This window comes from Pseudophryne corroboree, chromosome 5 (assembly GCF_028390025.1).
Source record: "Pseudophryne corroboree isolate aPseCor3 chromosome 5, aPseCor3.hap2, whole genome shotgun sequence".
In the NCBI taxonomy this organism is placed as follows: Eukaryota; Metazoa; Chordata; class Amphibia; order Anura; family Myobatrachidae; genus Pseudophryne; species Pseudophryne corroboree.
The window spans coordinates 737,090,153-737,108,938 of NC_086448.1; the positions used below are offsets into that span (position 1 = coordinate 737,090,153).

The 18,786-nt window shown below is 48.7% G+C and overlaps 1 protein-coding gene across 4 annotated transcripts in view; it reads right to left on the minus strand.

The window, feature by feature from the left end:
- Positions 1–18,786, minus strand: part of C5H8orf88 (chromosome 5 C8orf88 homolog) — a 269,905-nt gene that overhangs the window by 47,391 nt on the left and 203,728 nt on the right. For all 4 annotated transcript variants that reach the window (XR_010177909.1, XM_063924085.1, XM_063924084.1 and 1 more), the window contains exon 5: positions 10,618–10,724. Coding sequence is in view for 3 of the 4 variants with exons in the window: in XM_063924085.1 (XP_063780155.1) it covers positions 10,618–10,724 (107 nt within the window). In the remaining variant the exon portion in view is untranslated. The remainder of the gene's footprint in view (positions 1–10,617; positions 10,725–18,786) is intronic.

Below are 18,786 nucleotides of genomic sequence, written 5' to 3' on the forward strand. Positions count from 1 at the left end.
TTTCCTTTAGGATCCGGCGTTCAACCGCCATGCCGTCAAACGCAGCCGCGGTAAGTCTTGAAACAGACAGGGACCCTGCTGAAGCAAGTCCCTTCTCAGAGGTAGAGGCCACGGATCTTCCGTGATCATCTCTTGAAGTTCCGGGTACCAAGTCCTTCTTGGCCAATCCGGAACCACTAGTATCGTTCTTACGCCTCTTTGCCGTATAATTCTCAATACTTTTGGTATGAGAGGCAGAGGAGGAAACACATACACCGACTGGTACACCCAAGGCGTTACCAGCGCGTCCACAGCTATTGCCTGCGGATCTCTTGACCTGGCGCAATACCTGTCCAGTTTTTTGTTGAGGCGAGACGCCATCATGTCCACCATTGGTCTTTCCCAACGGGTTACCAGCATGTGGAAAACTTCTGGATGAAGTCCCCACTCTCCCGGGTGAAGGTCGTGTCTGCTGAGGAAGTCTGCTTCCCAGTTGTCCACTCCCGGGATGAACACTGCTGACAGTGCTATCACATGATTCTCTGCCCAGCGAAGAATCCTTGCAGCTTCTGCCATTGCACTCCTGCTTCTTGTGCCGCCCTGTCTGTTCACATGGGCGACTGCCGTGATGTTGTCCGACTGGATCAACACCGGTTTTCCTTGAAGCAGAGGTTCTGCCTGGCTTAGAGCATTGTAGATTGCTCTTAGTTCCAGAATGTTTATGTGAAGAGACGTTTCCAGGCTCGACCACACGCCCTGGAAGTTTCTTCCTTGTGTGACTGCTCCCCAGCCTCTCAGGCTGGCGTCCGTGGTCACCAGGATCCAATCCTGTATGCCGAATCTGCGGCCCTCCAATAGATGAGCACTCTGCAACCACCACAGAAGAGATACCCTTGTCCTTGGAGACAGGGTTATCCGCTGGTGCATCTGAAGATGCGACCCTGACCATTTGTCCAACAGATCCCTCTGGAAAATTCTTGCGTGGAATCTGCCGAATGGAATTGGTTCGTAAGAAGCCACCATTTTTCCCAGGACTCTTGTGCATTGATGTACAGACACCTTTCCTGGTTTTAGGAGGTTCCTGACAAGCTCGGATAACTCCTTGGCTTTTTCCTCCGGGAGAAAAACCTTTTTCTGAACAGTGTCCAGAATCATCCCTAGGAACAGCAGACGTGTTGTCGGAATTAACTGGGATTTTGGAATATTCAGAATCCACCCGTGCTGTTTTAGCACTTCTTGAGACAGTGCTAATCCCATCTCTAGCTGTTCTCTGGACCTTGCCCTTATTAGGAGATCGTCCAAGTATGGGATAATTAATACGCCTTTTCTTCGAAGAAGAATCATCATCTCGGCCATTACCTTGGTAAAGACCCGAGGTGCCGTGGACAATCCGAACGGCAGCGTCTGAAACTGATAGTGACAGTTTTGTACGACGAACCTGAGGTACCCCTGGTGTGAGGGGTAAATTGGAACGTGGAGATACGCATCCTTGATGTCCAAGGATACCATAAAGTCCCCTTCTTCCAGGTTCGCTATCACTGCTCTGAGTGACTCCATCTTGAACTTGAACTTCTTTATGTACAGGTTCAAGGATTTCAGATTTAGAATAGGTCTTACCGAGCCATCCGGCTTCGGTACCACAAATAGAGTGGAATAATACCCCTTTCCTTGTTGTAAAAGGGGGTACCTTGACTATCACCTGCTGAGAGTACAGCTTGTGAATGGCTTCCAAGACCGTCACCCTGTCGGAGGGGGACGTTGGTAAAGCAGACTTCAGGAAACGGCGAGGTGGATCCGTCTCTAGTTCCAACCTGTACCCCTGAGATATTATCTGCAGGATCCAGGGATCTACCTGCGAGTGAGCCCACTGCGCGCTGAAATTCTTGAGACGACCCCCCACCGCCCCCGAGTCCGCTTGAGAAGCCCCAGCGTCATGCTGAGGCTTTTGTAGAAGCGGGGGAGGGCTTCTGTTCCTGGGAAGGAGCTGCCTGTTGCTGTCTCTTCCCCCTTCCTCTGCCTCGTGGCAGATATGAATATCCCTTTGCTCTCTTGTTTTTAAAGGAACGAAAGGGCTGCGGTTGAAAAGTCGGTGTCTTTTTCTGTTGGGGAGTGACTTGAGGTAAAAAGGTGGATTTCCCGGCTGTAGCCGTGGCCACCAAATCCGATAGACCGACACCAAATGACTCCTCCCCTTTATACGGCAAAACTTCCATATGCCGTTTTGAGTCCGCATCGCCTGACCACTGTCGCGTCCATAAACTTCTTCTGGCCGAAATGGACATAGCACTTACCCGTGATGCCAGTGTGCAGATATCCCTCTGTGCATCACGCATATAAAGAAATGCATCCTTTATTTGCTCTAAAGACAGTAAAACATTGTCCCTATCCAGGGTATCAATATTTTCAATCAGGGACTCTGACCAAGCTACCCCAGCACTGCACATCCAGGCTGTCGCTATAGCTGGTCGTAGTATAACACCTGTATGTGTGTATATACTTTTTTGGATATTTTCCATCCTCCTATCTGCTGGATCTTTAAGTGCGGCCGTCTCAGGAGAGGGTAACGCCACTTGTTTTGATAAGCGTGTGAGCGCCTTGTCCACCCTAGGAGGTGTTTCCCAGCGCGCCCTAACCTCTGGCGGGAAAGGGTATAAAGCCAATAACTTCTTTGAAATTAGCATTTTTTTTATCGGGGGCAACCCACGCTTCATCACACACCTCATTTAATTCATCTGATTCAGGAAAAACTATAGGTAGTTTTTTCACACCCCACATGATACCCTGTTTTGTGGTACCTGTAGTATCAGCAATATGTAACGCCTCCTTCATTGCCAAAATCATATAACGTGTGGCCCTACTGGAAAATACGGTTGATTCGTCACCGTCGCCACTGGAATCAGTGCCTGTGTCTGGGTCTGTGTCGACCGACTGAGGCAAAGGGCGTTTTACAGCCCCTGACGGTGTTTGAGGCGCCTGGACAGGCACTAATTGATTGTCCGGCCGTCTCATGTCGTCAAACGACTGCTTTAGTGTGTTGACACTATCCCGTAATTCCATAAATAAAGGCATCCATTCTGGTGTCGACCCCCTAGGAGGTGACATCCCCATATTTGGCAATTGCTCCGCCTCCACACCAATATCGTCCTCATACATGTCGACACACACGTACCGACACACAGGGAATGCTCTTAACGAAGACAGGACCCCACTAGCCCTTTGGGGAGACAGAGGGAGAGTTTGCCAGCACACACCAAAAGCGCTATATATGACAGGGATAGCCTTATAATAAGTGCTCCCTGTATAGCTGCTTTAATAATATAGTTTTGCCACAATTTTGCCCCCCCTCTCTTGTTTTACCCTGTTTCTGTAGTGCAGTGCAGGGGAGAGCCTGGGAGCCTTCCTGACCAGCGGAGCTGTGTGAGGAAAATGGCGCTGTGTGCTGAGGAGATAGGCCCCGCCCCTTTTTCGGCGGGCTCGTCTCCCGCTCTTTAGTGGATTCTGGCAGGGGTTAAATATCTCCATATAGCCCCCGGAGGCTATATGTGAGGTATTTTTAGCCAAAAAAGGTTTTCATTTGCCTCCCAGGGCGCCCCCCTCCCAGCGCCCTGCACCCTCAGTGACTGCCGTGTGAAGTGTGCTGAGAGGAAAATGGCGCACAGCTCCAGTGCTGTGCGCTACCTTAAGAAGACTGAGGAGTCTTCTGCCGCCGATTCTGGACCTCTTCTCGTTTCAGCATCTGCAAGGGGGCCGGCGGCGAGGCTCCGGTGACCATCCAGGCTGTACCTGTGATCGTCCCTCTGGAGCTAATGTCCAGTAGCCAAGAAGCCAATCCATCCTGCACGCAGGCGAGTTCACTTCTTCTCCCCTAAGTCCCTCGTTGCAGTGATCCTGTTGCCAGCAGGACTCACTGTAAAATAAAAAACCTAAGCTAAACTTTTCTAAGCAGCTCTTTAGGAGAGCCACCTAGATTGCACCCTTCTCGGCCGGGCACAAAAATCTAACTGAGGCTTGGAGGAGGGTCATAGGGGGAGGAGCCAGTACACACCACCTGATCGTAAAGCTTTACTTTTTGTGCCCTGTCTCCTGCGGAGCCGCTATTCCCCATGGTCCTTTCAGGAACCCCAGCATCCACTAGGACGATAGAGAAATAAATGTTTTATGCACTTTATTCTAAGTCTCCGAGTGCCGCCGCTGTCTGCAATGTATATATATATATATATATATATATATATATATATATATATATTATATATATACACACTGCGCCTAAATTTAGTGCCCCCCCTCTCTTTTTTACCCTTATGTAGCTTGACACTGCAGGGGAGAGCCAGGGAGCGTCCTTCCAGCGGAGCTGTGAGGGAAAAATGGCGCCAGTGTGCTGAGGGAGATGGCCCCGCCCCTTTTCCGGCGGGCTTCTCTCGCTTTTTCTGGAATTCTGGCAGGGGTACTTTTACACCTATACAGCCTTCCTGACTATATATGGTGTAGATTTGCCAGCCAAGGTGTATTATATTGCCCTCAGGGCGCCCCCCCCCAGCGCCCTGCACCCATCAGTGACCGGAGTGTGAGGTGTGCATGAGGAGCAATGGCGCACAGCTGCAGTGCTGTGCGCTACCTTGTTGAAGACAGAAGTCTTCTGCCGCCGATTTTCCGGAACACTTCTTGCTTCTGGCTCTGTAAGGGGGCCGGCGGCGCGGCTCCGGGACCGAACATCGAGGTCGGGTCCTGTGGTCGATCCCTCTGGAGCTAATGGTGTCCAGTAGCCTAAGAAGCCCAAGCTACCACCAGTTAGGTAGGTTCGCTTCTTCTCCCCTTAGTCCCTCGCTGCAGTGAGTCTGTTGCCAGCACATCTCACTGCAAAATAAAAAACCTAAAATATACTTTCTTTCTAGGAGCTCAGGAGAGCCCCTAGTGTGCATCCAGCTCAGCCGGGCACAAGATTCTAACTGAAGTCTGGAGGAGGGTCATAGTGGGAGGAGCCAGTGCACACCAGTAGTCTAAAGCTTTCTTTTAGTTGTGCCCAGTCTCCTGCGGAGCCGCTATTCCCCATGGTCCTTACGGAGTCCCAGCATCCACTTAGGACGTCAGAGAAATATATATGCGCCAAATTATGTGCCCCCCCCTTCTTCAAAACCCTCTTTCACCGTGTTAAGCAGGGGAGAGTCCGGGGAGCTTCCTCTCATCGCTGTGCTGTGGAGAAAATGGCGCTGGTGAGTGCTGAGGGAGAAGCCCCGCCCCCTCGGCGGCGAGCTTCTGTCCCGATTAAAAATACTAAAAACTGGCGGGGGCTCTTTATATATACAGTGCCCAGCTGTATATATAGATATTTTTGCCAAAGAGAGGTTTATATGCTGCCCAGGGCGCCCCCCCTGCGCCCTGCACCCTTACAGTGACTGCCGTGTGTGAGGAGTATGGGAGCAATGGCGCACAGCTTCACCGCTGTGCGTTACCTCAGTGAAGATCATGAAGTCTTTTCTTCTCGTACTCACCCGGTTTCTATCCTCCGGCTCTGTGAGGAGGACGGCGGCACAGCTCTGGGACGGACGGCGAGGGTGAGACCTGCGTACCGATCCCTCTGGAGCTAATGGTGTCCAGTAGCCTAAGAAGCAGAGCCTTGAAACTCACAGAAGTAGGTCTGCTTCTCTCTCCTCAGTCCCTCGATGCAGGGAGTCTGTTGCCAGCAGGCTCCCTGAAAATAAAAAACCTAACAAATATACTTTCTGACAGGGAACTCAGGAGAGCTCCCTGTAATGCACCCAGTCTCCTCTGGGCACAGTAGTAAACTGAGGTCTGGAGGAGGGGCATAGAGGGAGGAGCCAGTGCACACCTATACCTAAAGTCTTTCTTAAAGTGCCCATGTCTCCTGCGGAGCCAGTCTATCCCCGTGGTCCTTACGGAGTCCCCAGCATCCTCTAGGACGTAAGAGAAATACAAATTAGAGTATATCTTGTGAATATCCTATATTATTATAAAACCTGACGCACCAAGCCCCCTCAGGTTATAGAATATAGGGATAGCAAGTTGAGTGAGACACACGAAATGGAAATCACCCAGCAAGCTAATGCACACACATATAGTCACAGTTATACAATGCAGAGATTATGATCAACAATAATACTGCACTGGACCAGCTTATATATATATAGCTCTGTAATCAATAGATATAACACTGCACAGTAAGAACTGGATGTATATCACAGGGTACTTGTACAAGAGAACCCTGACTAAATGCACTCTTTCTTAACTATCACTGTCTAAATGACATGTAGAATACTTAAGTGTCTTGTGAAGTCACAGCGCTGACAACCAGGTGGCTTTACATAGGAGGATTTGCCCAAGCAGTCCCAGGAACAGTGTAGCTGAGAGAAATGGGGCCCAAACACTGACAGGGAGTGAGAGAGAGACAGATATGCAGCTCCAGGGCGGGAACATTTACTGGAAATGGCACCCTGGGGCTGGGGGAGGGGCTCCAGGTCTAAGCCTTATCCCCTCTGCTGGCAAAACCACCTGCTACTGCGGGCTACACATAAAAAGGTTTTAAGAGAAAACCTGACCTGCACCCATGCCCTGGTGATCTAGTGGGATCGCTTGTACTGCCACAGTGTCCACCGGCAGCGTGCGGCCTGCCTCCAACCGGCAGCGCCTGATCGCGATACAGCACGGGTCCTGCGAGCGGGACCCACTCACCACCTCCCGAAGCGCGGCCACGCGATCCCGGAGAGCCCCAGTCGTGTGTGCCTGACCAGAAGAAAACCGTAGCCTCCTGCTGTAGTTACCCGGCAACCAGGGCGCGGGAGTGTACAGCGCCGCTGGGGAGAGATGGAGCTGCAGCGGTGAATGTCTCCAGACATGTACTTACTGCTGCAGCCCTTGAAGTCTTCATTTTTCTTCTAAAAAAAAGCTCTTCTTAGGGCTGCCTGGAGCAGCCCCTCTGTTATGTGCCTGCTATCTGCGACACCAACTACAAAACTGAGCTCCTGTGTAGGGAGGCGGGGTTATAGAGGAGGTGGCGCTATGCATCTTGGGAACAGTCAAAGCTTTTGAGCCTGTTGGTGCCTCGGATCAAGATCCTACTCTACACCCCCCATGTCCCCTATGTCTATCCGGGATGCAGTCAGTTTACCTCCAATCAAAATCCCGACGTTCAAAATCCCGACACCAATTGACCGATGGTCAAAATCCCGACAAGGTCAAAATCCCGACATGGACAAAATCCCGACAAAGGTCAAAATACCGACATGTAAAATTCCGACAGGTCAAAATACAGACATGAGTTTTTCATGATTTTTTTCATTGAAACCGACTTGTTCATACTTTACCATCCCAGTGGTGCCGAGCGCAGCGAGGCACCGTGCCCGAAGCATGGCGAGCGCAGCGAGCCATGCGAGGGGACGCAGTACACTTTATATGGTGTCCATGTTGACTTATGTCGACATACACACAAAAAAACAACAAAACCCGCATGTCGGTATTTTGACCTGTCGGCATTTTACATGTCGGTATTTTGACCATGTCGGTATTTTAAATGTCGGTATTTTGTCCTTGTCGGGATTTTGACCATCGGTCAATTGGTGTCGGGATTTTGAACGTCGGGATTTTGATTGGAGGTATTTCATACCGATCTCGTCTATCTTTGTGGAGCCCAGGGTACACCGCAGCAGAAACACCTTTTTCCTTTAACCGTGATAGGGCACTGTCTAAAATGGGGGGTGACTCCCACCTTTTCCTGTCCTCTGCATGGAAAAAGCTAAGCTGCCTGATTTCTTTTGGGAATCTGAAATTTCTTTTCGGGTTAACCAGACTCCCTCCCAGAGACTGTTCAGCTCATGAGGTGGAGGGAAAGTTACATTACCACTTTACTAAAGTAAGCCTGCTCCTGTGGTAAAGGAGGGGGCCCTGTAACTTCTAATACCTCCTTTATAGCTAAAAACATGTTTTGAATGTTTTTCGCTAACTTAGGACCTATTCCCCTGGAATCGCTAGTGTTGACACAGGAATCAGCGTCCGTGTCGGTAGCAGTTCATACTACTTGTGCAAAAGTTTATGTGACCCAGAGGGCCCCCTGTGGATGAAAAGCAGAACTATTAAAAATTACATCTTCAACAGATTATTTTCAGTTGTCTGCATGAGACTCAGACTTATCCAATCTCTTACTGATATGATTCACACTATCACGTAAATCTTTCACCCAGTCAGGCTCATGGTGTCACATTACAACTCTGTGTCCCTAACATGGCTCCCACAGAGGGAGAGCTCCCTGCCTCAGACATGTCACACACGTGCACAGATACTCCAGGGCTTATAGGGGACAGACCCACAGTAAAATCTGTCAGAGGGACACAGAAAAAACATTGCCAGTCCACAACTCAGAGCTTAAATAAAAATCCCTGTGTCGTGTACTTTGTACACAGAGACTTTCCGCTCTATATATATTGTCAATAATAGGTTATAATACCACAATATACACTTTCCCCCCCTTTTTTGCACTCTGATACTAAAATCATAAGTTGAGAGGAGGATCAGCGTTTCTTCCCTTGCTTTTTGCTGGAAGAAAATGGCGCTGAGCAGTGTGCTGGCTGCCTGAGGAAGAAGCCCCGCCCCTTGCAATGGCACGTTTTTCCTCAGCAAACATGCTGTGCGCTGTGTATGGGTAGCATGTCCGCGCAGCGTTCCCGCTCGCTGTGCGGTACCTTGAGCCGTCACGATGACCGGAGTTCCCCCTTGCAGATCTCCGGTAATAATACTCACGCGTCTTCTGGCTCTGTTAGGGGGGTGGCGGCGTGCTGTGGGAGAGAGCGCATAGCCGCAGCTAGTGTTCAGTACCCTTCAGGAGCTAATGGTGTCCTGTCAGCAAGAAGCAGAGTCATGAAACTATTTAGGAAGTTGGTTCCTACTTCTTCCCCCTAAGTCCCACGATGCAGGGAGACTGTTGCCAGGAGTCTCCCTGAAAATAAAAAACCCAAAAGTCTTTTCAGTGAAACTCAGTAGAGCTCCACTGGAGTGCGACCAGTCTGCCTGGGCACATTTTCTAAACTGAGGTCTGGAGGAGGGGCATAGAGGTAGGAGCCAGTTCACACTCTAGAAAAGTCTTAAAGTGCCCATGGCTCCTGCGGAACAGTCTATATCCCATGGTACTGAAGTGGACCCTAGCATCCTCTAGGACGTACGAGAAATCCCTGGCAACAAGCATTACCCCCTAGCAACGAACATGACACCCAGTGCATGAAACTCCTGGGAACGAATATTACCCCCTGGCAACAAACTTGAAACCCAGCACATGATACCTCTGGTAACGAGCATAACACCCTGAGCATGAAAACCCCTGGCACCGTGCATAGAACCAACAGCATGAAACCCCTGGCAACGAGCAGGTAATTTAAAAGTAATTAGAAGCCTTACTGTAGGACTTAATGTGTAATAGGCATTGCGGTGTGTGGTATACTATATCACGGGCAAAGTGGTATGTGGTATAATGTCTCAGGGGCATTGCAGTGTATGGCGTAATGTATAACGGGCATTGCGGTGTGTGGCATAGGGTATAACGGGCATTGCAGTATGTGTCACAGGCATTACGGTGTGTGGTATACTATATCAGAGAATGTTTTGGCTTGGGGGAGAAACATTTCTAGTTACGCCCCTGTGTAGAACAGTCATCAGTCACATCTACATGAAACACTGAAGCACTCAGAAATAGTCTACAGCAACTGAAGACCATACATAAGACATAACAAAAGTCATAATACACTTGAACAATGGGGCTTATTCAGCAAGGATTGCAAATTCTGCTAATTAGCAGAATTTGGAATCCTTTTGTTAGCATGCTGGAGGCTGCGCATCTCAGGGAAAGGATGCCCAGCATGCAGCCCACCGTCACCTTCCCTTTCAACAAGCAGAAATTGCGATCGCATTTAAGGATGCCTCCTGCCGGCCCGCCGCCATGTTTACAATCGTGGAGGTTGCGTGTGACGTCACGCAGCGGCCGCAATCACACCCCAGCCACGCCCCCGTTCGCGCTGCACTTCCCCCTCCATTTGTCCGTCTCCTACCTGGAATCGGAGCGTTGCCACGCCCCCCTGCCTGGGCAGAGGCGATCGCATTTTCTGCGCCCCCACCGTAGAAAACGGGCGCTTCGCATGCGCCTGTGTCTTTTTCTCATTTTTTGCGGTTTGCTCGCAACCTGAATTAGCCCCAATATACATTGTGTGTCCCCAATGACTTTTACTATTCTAAAACTTACTGAACACGCAGGACGTGGTGTAATGAGTTCAGAAGCCGTGTGGGATGCCGGCCGAACTCAATCATTTTTTTTAAAGTGGGAATCATGTACACAGCATGGTTTAGCCTTGTACATGATTACCTCTTTAAAAAAAAAAAAAAGTCAGAGTTCGGCCAGCATCCCACACGGCCGCCAAACGCAGACTTCATTGCATCCCGGCCGCAATACTGTATTTAACAGAGAATGACGCTAAAAGCGGCAATGCTTACCCATGTAGAAGCCAGGTTATCTATGGGAAGTTACAGACTGCTCATTTGTTACATAACTATTTTATATACAAACAGATAAATACACTGCACAATTAAAGCGGATTACTCTATAATACATGAGCAGAGGCGCATACTGTAGTCTCCAGCACTTACTGGGCGCTGAAGGACAACAGGGTGATCCGGTAAGTATTTTGGTCTCTCTTTGGACACAGATAAACTTGACAGCTGAATCAGGAAGTCTCTGGTATAGGTGATTCTGTCTGTGTACAAAAGCACATGAATGAGTAAAACATATGTATAATGGGCTCTTACAGCCTTGAAGTCTCGAGGGACTGGGTACAATTCCACTGTTTATGAATAGGTGTAAAACCCATCAGTATCTAGATACCTCCATAGTTACACTCAATGGGTTAGATTCAATTCAGCGCACAAATTGAATAACGCCAGGAAGGAGCTCCCAGAGCTATTCAATTCAGCACGATGTTATGCTCCTGGGAAGCGAGCAATAATCTGACAAAACTACTGGTGTGAACTATTTTCTGTCCATAGTGTGGCAGATACAGCATTGCGACAGGCACTTAAGTCAGAGAATGCAGGTTGCCACGACTGAACACCATGTTTAAAAGAGTGAGAACCCACACTCTCCGACAGAACAGCACGCTGAATTGAATCATTCCGGTAGCTCCTTCCCGACGCTATTCAACTTGCAATCAAGCACAATATTTTCTATACATCTCCAGAGTAGGCAAGACTCCATAAACTCTGTGCCAAATGTAAAACCATGAAACCGGGGTTGGAAAAACATGTTTATTCAAAAAACAAACAAACATGGGGGGTAATTCCAAGTTGATCGCAGCAGGAAATTTTTTGACTGAAGTTGATGACTGCCGTAACGTTTTACCCCTCTTTTTTATAATAACCATAGTGCGTGACTATGCCCCGTAACCCTGGATATCCTTATCCATTAGGAATTTATCTAACCCATTCTTAAAGGTGTTGACTGAGTCGGCTATTACAACTCCCTCAGGCAGGGAATTCCAAACACGTATCGTCCTTACCGTAAAAAAGCCTTTACGCCGTATTGTGCGGAATCTCCTCTCCTATAACCTGAGCGAGTATCCACGAGTTCAGTGTTGATCTAACCAAAAACAGATCCTGCGCAAGATCTGTATAATGTCCCCTTATATATTTGTAAATGTTGATCATGTCCCCTCTTAATCTCCTCTTTTCCAGAGTAAACAGGCCTAGTCTTGCAAGCCTTTCCTCGTATTCCAGCGTCTCCATACCCTTAATTAGTTGGTTTTGCCCGCCTTTGAACCTTTTCTAGCTCCAGGATATCCTTTTTGTAGTAAGGTGCCCAGAAATGTACACAGTATTCAAGGTGTGGCCTCACAAGTGATTTATATAACGGGAGTATAATACTCTCGTCCCTAGCATCAATTCCCCGTTTTATGCATGCTAATATCTTATTAGCCTTCTTTGCTGCAGCCCTACTTTGGGTACTACTGCTTAGTTTGCTATCTATGAGGACACTTAAGTCCTTTTCCAGTACATAATCCCCTAATTTTACCCCATTTAGTAGGTAGGTGTTATTTTTGTTCTTGTTACCACAGTGCATTACCTTACACTTCTCTGTATTGAAGCGCATTCTCCATTTCGCTGCCCAAGCTTCTAATTTAACTAAGTCGTTCTGAAGCAACTCAGCATCCCCCTCTGCATTTATAACTTTACACAATTTGGTATCATCTGCAAAAATTGACACCATGCTCTCTAGACCTTCTGTTAGGTCGTTAATGAAAATATTGAACAATAGCGGTCCTAATACTGAGCCTTGCAGCACACCACTTAGCACTTCAGTCCAAGTTGAAAAAATAAGATTTGACTCACCGGTAAATCTATTTCTCGTAGTCCGTAGTGGATGCTGGGGACTCCGTAAGGACCATGGGGAATAGCGGCTCCGCAGGAGACTGGGCACAGCTAAGAAAGATTTAGGACTACCTGGTGTGCACTGGCTCCTCCCACTATGACCCTCCTTCAGACCTCAGTTAGGATACTGTGCCCGGAAGAGCTGACACAATAAGGAAGGATTTTGAATCCCGGGTAAGACTCATACCAGCCACACCGAATAACTCGTGATATGATACCCAGTTAACAGTATGAACATAACAGAGCCTCTCAACAGATGGCTCAACAATAACCCTTTTAGTTAATGATAACTATATACAAGTATTGCAGACAGTCCGCACTTGGGACGGGCGCCCAGCATCCACTACGGACTACGAGAAATAGATTTACCGGTGAGTAAAATCTTATTTTCTCTGACGTCCTAGTGGATGCTGGGGACTCCGTAAGGACCATGGGGATTATACCAAAGCTCCCAAACGGGCGGGAGAGTGCGGATGACTCTGCAGCACCGAATGAGAGAACTCAAGGTCCTCCTCAGCCAGGGTATCAAATTTGTAGAATTTTGCAAACGTGTTTGCCCCTGACCAAGTAGCAGCTCGGCAAAGTTGTAAAGCCGAGACCCCTCGGGCAGCCGCCCAAGAAGAGCCCATTTTCCTCGTGGAATGGAATTTTACAGATTGAGGGTGCGGCAGTCCAGCCTCAGAATGTGCAAGTTGACTCGTGCTACAGATCCAGCGAGCAATCGTCTGCTTAGAAGCAGGAGCACCCAGCTTGTTGGGTGCATACAGGATAAATAGCGAGTCAGTCTTCCTGACTCCAGCTGTCCTGGAAACATATACTTTTCAGGGCCCTGACTACGTCCAGTAACTTGGAATCCTCCAAGTCCCAAGTAGCCGCAGGCACCACAATAGGTTGGTTCACATGAAAAACTGATACCACCTTAGGAAGGAATTGGGAACGAGTCCTCAATTTCGCCTTTCCCATATAAAATACAGATAAGGGCTTTTGTCAATTCTGATACATGCCTGGCCGACGCCAAGGCCCACAGAATGACCACTTTCCACGTAAGGTATTATAGCTCCACGGATTTAAGTGGCTCAACCCAATGCGACTTCAGGAAATCCAACACCACGTTGAGATCCCACGGTGCCACTGGAGGCACAAACGGGGGCTGACTATGCAGCCCTCCCTTAACAAAAGTCTGAACTTCAGGCAGTGAAGCAAGTTCCATTTTGGAAGAAAATCGATAGAGCCGAAATCTGGACCTTAATGGAACCCAATTGTAGGCCCATAGTCACCTCTGACTGTAGGAAGTGCAGAAATCGACCTAGCTGAAATTTCTCCTTTGGGGCCTTCCTGGCCTCACAGTTCGCAACATATTTCCGCCATATGCGGTGATAATGGTTAGCGTTCACTTCTTTCCTAGCTTTAAATAGCGTAGGGATAACTTCCTCCGGAATTCCCTTTTCCTTCAGGATCCAGCGTTCAACCGCCATGCCGTCCAACGCAGCCGCGGTACGTCTTGGAACAGACAGGCCCCCTGCTGCAGCAGGTCCTGTCTGAGTGGCAGAGGCCATGGGTCCTCTGAGATCATTTCTTGGAGTTCTGGTTACCAAGCTCTTCTTGGCCCACCCGGAACAATGAGTATAGTTCTTACTCCCCTCCTTCTTATTATTCTCATTACCCTGGGTAAGAGAGGCAGAGAAGGGAACACATACACCGACTGGTACACCCACGGTGTTACCAGAGCGTCCACAGCTATCGCCTGAGGGTCCTTGACCTGGCGCAATATCTTTGTAACTTTTAGTTGAGGCGGGACGCCATCATGTCCACCTGTGGCCTTTCCCAACGGTGTACAATCATTTGGAAGACTTCTGGATGAAGTCCCCACTCTCCCGGGTGGAGGTCGTGTCTTCTGAGAAAGTCTGCTTCTCAGTTGTCCACTCCGGGAATGAACACTGCTGACAGTGCTAACACATGATTTTCCGTCCATCGGAGAATCCTTGTGGCTTCTGCCATCGCCATCCTGCTTCTTGTGCCGCCCTGACGTTTACATGAGCGACCGCCGTGATGTTGTCTGACTGGATCAGCACCGGCCGGTGTTGAAGCAGGGGTCTAGCCTGACTTAGGGCATTGTAAATGGCCCTTAGTTCCAGAATATTTATGTGTAGGGAAGTCTCCTGACTTTCCCATAGCCTTGGAAGTTTCTTCCCTGTGTGACTGCCCCCCAGCCTCGAAGGCTGGCATCCGTGGTCACCAGGACCCAGTCCTGTATGCCGAATCTGCGGCCCCCTAGAAGATGAGCACTCTGCAGCCACCACAACAGCGACACCCTGGCCCTTGGAGACAGGGTTATCCGCCGATGCATCTGAAGATGCGACCCGGACAACATGTCCAACAGATCCCACTGGAAAATCCTTGTATGGGACCTGGCGAATGGAATTTCTTCGTAAGAAGCTACCATCCTTCCCAGGGCTCGCGTGCATTGATGCACCGACACCTGTATACGTATTAGGAGGTCTCTGTCTAGAGACGACAACTCCTTGGACTTCTCCTCCGGGAGAAACCCTTTTTATCCTGTTCTGTGTCCAGAACCATACTCAGGAACAGTAGACGCGTCGTAGGAACCAGCTGCGACTTTGGATATTCAGAATCCAGCCGTGCTGTTGTAGTACTTCCCGAGATAGTGCTACTCCGCCGAACAACTGCTCCCTGGACCTCGCCTTTATAAGGAGATCGTCCAAGTACGGGATAATTATTTCGGCCATTACCTTGGTAAATACCTCGGTGCCGGGGACAGACCAACGGCAACGTCTGGAATTGGTAATGACAATCCTGTACCACAATTTTGAGGTACTCCTGGTGAAGAGGGTAAATAGGGACATACAGGTAAGCATCCTTGATGTCCAGTGATACCATGAAATTCTCCAGGCTTGCAATAATCGCCCTGAGCGATTCCATTTCGAATTTGAACCTTCGTATATAAGTGTTCAAGGCTTTCAATTTTAGAATGGGTCTCACCGAACCGTCTGGTTTCGGTACCACAACATTTTGGAATAGTAACCCCGGCCTTGTTGAAGGAGGGGTACCTTGATTTCACCTGCTGGAGGTGCAGCTTGTGAATTGCCGCCAGTACTACCTTTCTCCGAGGGCAGCAGGCAAGGCTGAGGTGAGGTAACGGCGAGGGGGAGTCGCCTCGAACTCCAGCCTGTATCCCTGTGATACTATTTGCAGAACCTAGGGATCCACCTATGGGCAAACCCACTGGTCCCTGAAGTTCCCGAGACGCGCCCCTACCGCACCTGTCTCCACCTGTGGAGCCCCAACGTCAAGCGGTGGACTCAGAGGAAGCGGGGGAAGATTTTTGATCCTGGGAACTGGCTGCTGGTGCAGCTTTTTCCTTCTTCCCTTGTCTCTGTGCAGAAAGGAAGCGCCTTTGACCCGCTTGCTTTTCTGAAGCCGAAAGGACTGTACCTGAAAATACGGTGCTTTCTTAGGCTGTGAGGAAACCTGAGGTAAAAAAAAATTTCTTCCCAGCTGTTGCTGTGGATACGAGGTCCCAGAGACCATCCCCAAACAATTCCTCACCCTTATAAGGCAGAATCTCCATGTGCCTTTTATAGGCAGCATCACCTGTCCACTGCCGGGTTTCTAATACCCTCCTGGCAGAATGGACATTGCATTTATTCTGGATGCCAGCCGTCAAATATCCCTCTGTGCATCCTTTATATATAAGACGACGTTTTTAATATGCTCTATGTTAGCAAACTATTATCCCTGTCTTAGAGTATTAATATTATCTGACAGGGTATCAGACCACGCTGCAGCAGCACTATTTATGCTGAGGCAATTGCAGGTCTCAGTATATAACCTGAGTGTGTATATACAGACTTCAGGATAGCCTCCTGTTTTTTTATCAGCAGGCTCCTTCAAGGTGGCCGTATCCTAAGACGGCAGTGCCACCTTTTTTGACAAACGTGTGAGCGCCTTATCCACCCTAAGGGATATCTCCCAACGTGACCTATCCTCTGGCGGGAAAGGGTACGCCATCAGTAACTTTTTAGAAATTACCAGTTTCTTATTGGGGGAACCCACGCTACTTTACACACTTCATTCATTCATCTGATGGGGGAACAAAACACTGGCTGCTTTTTCTCCCCAAAAATAAAACCCCTTTTATGTGGTACTTGGGTTCATGTCAGAAATGCGTAACACATTTTTCATTGCCGAGATCATGTAACGGATGTTCCTAGTGGATTGTGTATATGTCTCAACCTCGTCGACACTGGAGTCAGACTCCGTGTCGACATCTGTGTCTGCCATCTGAGGTAACGGGCGCTTTTTTGAGCCCCTGATGGCCTTTGAGACGCCTGGGCAGGCGCGGGCTGAGAAGCCGGCTGTCCCACAGCTGTTTTACGTCATCCAGCCTTGTAAGGAGTAGACATTGTCGGTTAATACCTTCCACCTATCCATCCACTCTGGTGTCGGCCCCACAGGGGACGACATCCCATTTATCGGCCTCTGCTCCACCTCCACGTAACCTTCCTCATCCCACATGTCGACACAGCCGTACCGACACACCGCACACACACAGGGAATGCTCTGACTGAGGACAGGACCCACAAAGTCCTTTGGGGAGACAGAGAGAGAGTATGCCAGCACACACCAGAGCGCTATATAATGCAGGGATTAACACTATAACTGAGTGATTTTTCCCCCAATAGCTGCTTGTATAAACAATATTGCGCCTAAATTTAGTACCCCCCCCTCTCTTTTTAACCCTTTGAGCCTGAAAACTACAGGGGAGAGCCTGGGGAGCTGTCTTCCAGCTGCACTGTGAAGAGAAAATGGCGCCAGTGTGCTGAGGGAGATAGCTCCGCCCCTTTTTCGCAGACTTTTCTCCCGCTTTTTTATGGATTCTGGCAGGGGTATTTATCACATATATAGCCTCTGGGGATATATTTGCCAGCCAAGGTGTTTTTATTGCTGCTCAGGGCGCCTCCCCCCAGCGCCCTGCACCCTCAGTGAACGGAGTGTGAAGTGTGTATGAGGAGCAATGGCGCACAGCTGCAGTGCTGTGCGCTACCTTGGTGAAGACTGATGTCTTCTGCCGCCGACTCTTCTTGCTTCTGGCTCTGTAAGGGGGCCGGCGGCGCGGCTCTGGGACCGAACATCAATGGCCGGTTCCATGCGGTCGATCCCTCTGGAGCTAATGGTGTCCAGTAGCCTAAGAAGCCCAAGCTACCACCAGTTAGGTAGGTTCGCTTCTTCTCCCCTTAGTCCCTCGCTGCAGTGAGTCTGTTGCCAGCAGATCTCACTGTAAAATAAAAAACCTAAAATATACTTTCTCTCTAGGAGCTCAGGAGAGCCCCTAGTGTGCATCCAGCTCAGCCGGGCACAGGATTCTAACTGAGGTCTGGAGGAGGGTCATAGTGGGAGGAGCCAGTGCACACCAGGTAGTCCTAAATCTTTCTTAGCTGTACTCAAATGAAAATAAATGAAAGGATAGATCAAAGGCGATAACACAATCTTTACAGTTAGATATACGTCACATGTTCTGTAAATTTATTTTCATTTGAGTATTCCTTTGATCTGTTATTTGGACGGATCTGTTGAGGATTTAGATTGGGCTGATAACTTTGCGCCAGGAATTCACACTATTGTTTTTTTTATTATCTTTCTTAGCTGTGCCCAGTCTCCTGCGGAGCCGCTATTCCCCATGGTCCTTACGGAGTCCCCAGCATCCACTAGGACGTCAGAGAAAGATCCATTAACCACAACGCGCTGCTCCCTAATATCTAACCAGTTTTTGACCCAAGTGCATATTGTGCTTCCTAGCCCTGATTCTTGTAGCTTGTAGATAAGTCTCATGTGTGGTACAGTGTCGAATGCTTTGGCAAAATCTAAAAAGATTACATCCACCTCTTTACCCTGATCTAGGTTTGCGCTTACTGTTTCATAACAGCCAAGTAAATTGGTTTGACAGGATCTGTCCTTCATAAACCCATGTTGATTCCTTTTAATGACCTTATTGACTTCAAGGAACTTCTGAATACTATCTCTTAGAATACCTTCCAATACTTTCCCCACTATAGATGTAAGACTAACTGGTCTATAATTACCTGGTTAAGCTTTACTTCCCTTTTTGAATATAGGCACTACTTCCGCTATACGCCAGTCTTTGGGAACCATACCTGATATTACTGAATCCTTAAAGATCAAAAATAGCGGTTTTGCAAGTTCAGAGTGAAGCTCCATTAGAACCCTTGGGTGAATACCATCGGGACCTGGTGACTTATTAATCTTTAAATGTTTTAAATCGGTCACAGACTACTTCCTCGCTTAAATAAGTACCTATCAGTGGGATATTCTCATTGTTGAGATTATGTGTTAGTCCCTGAATTGGGTCCTCTCTAG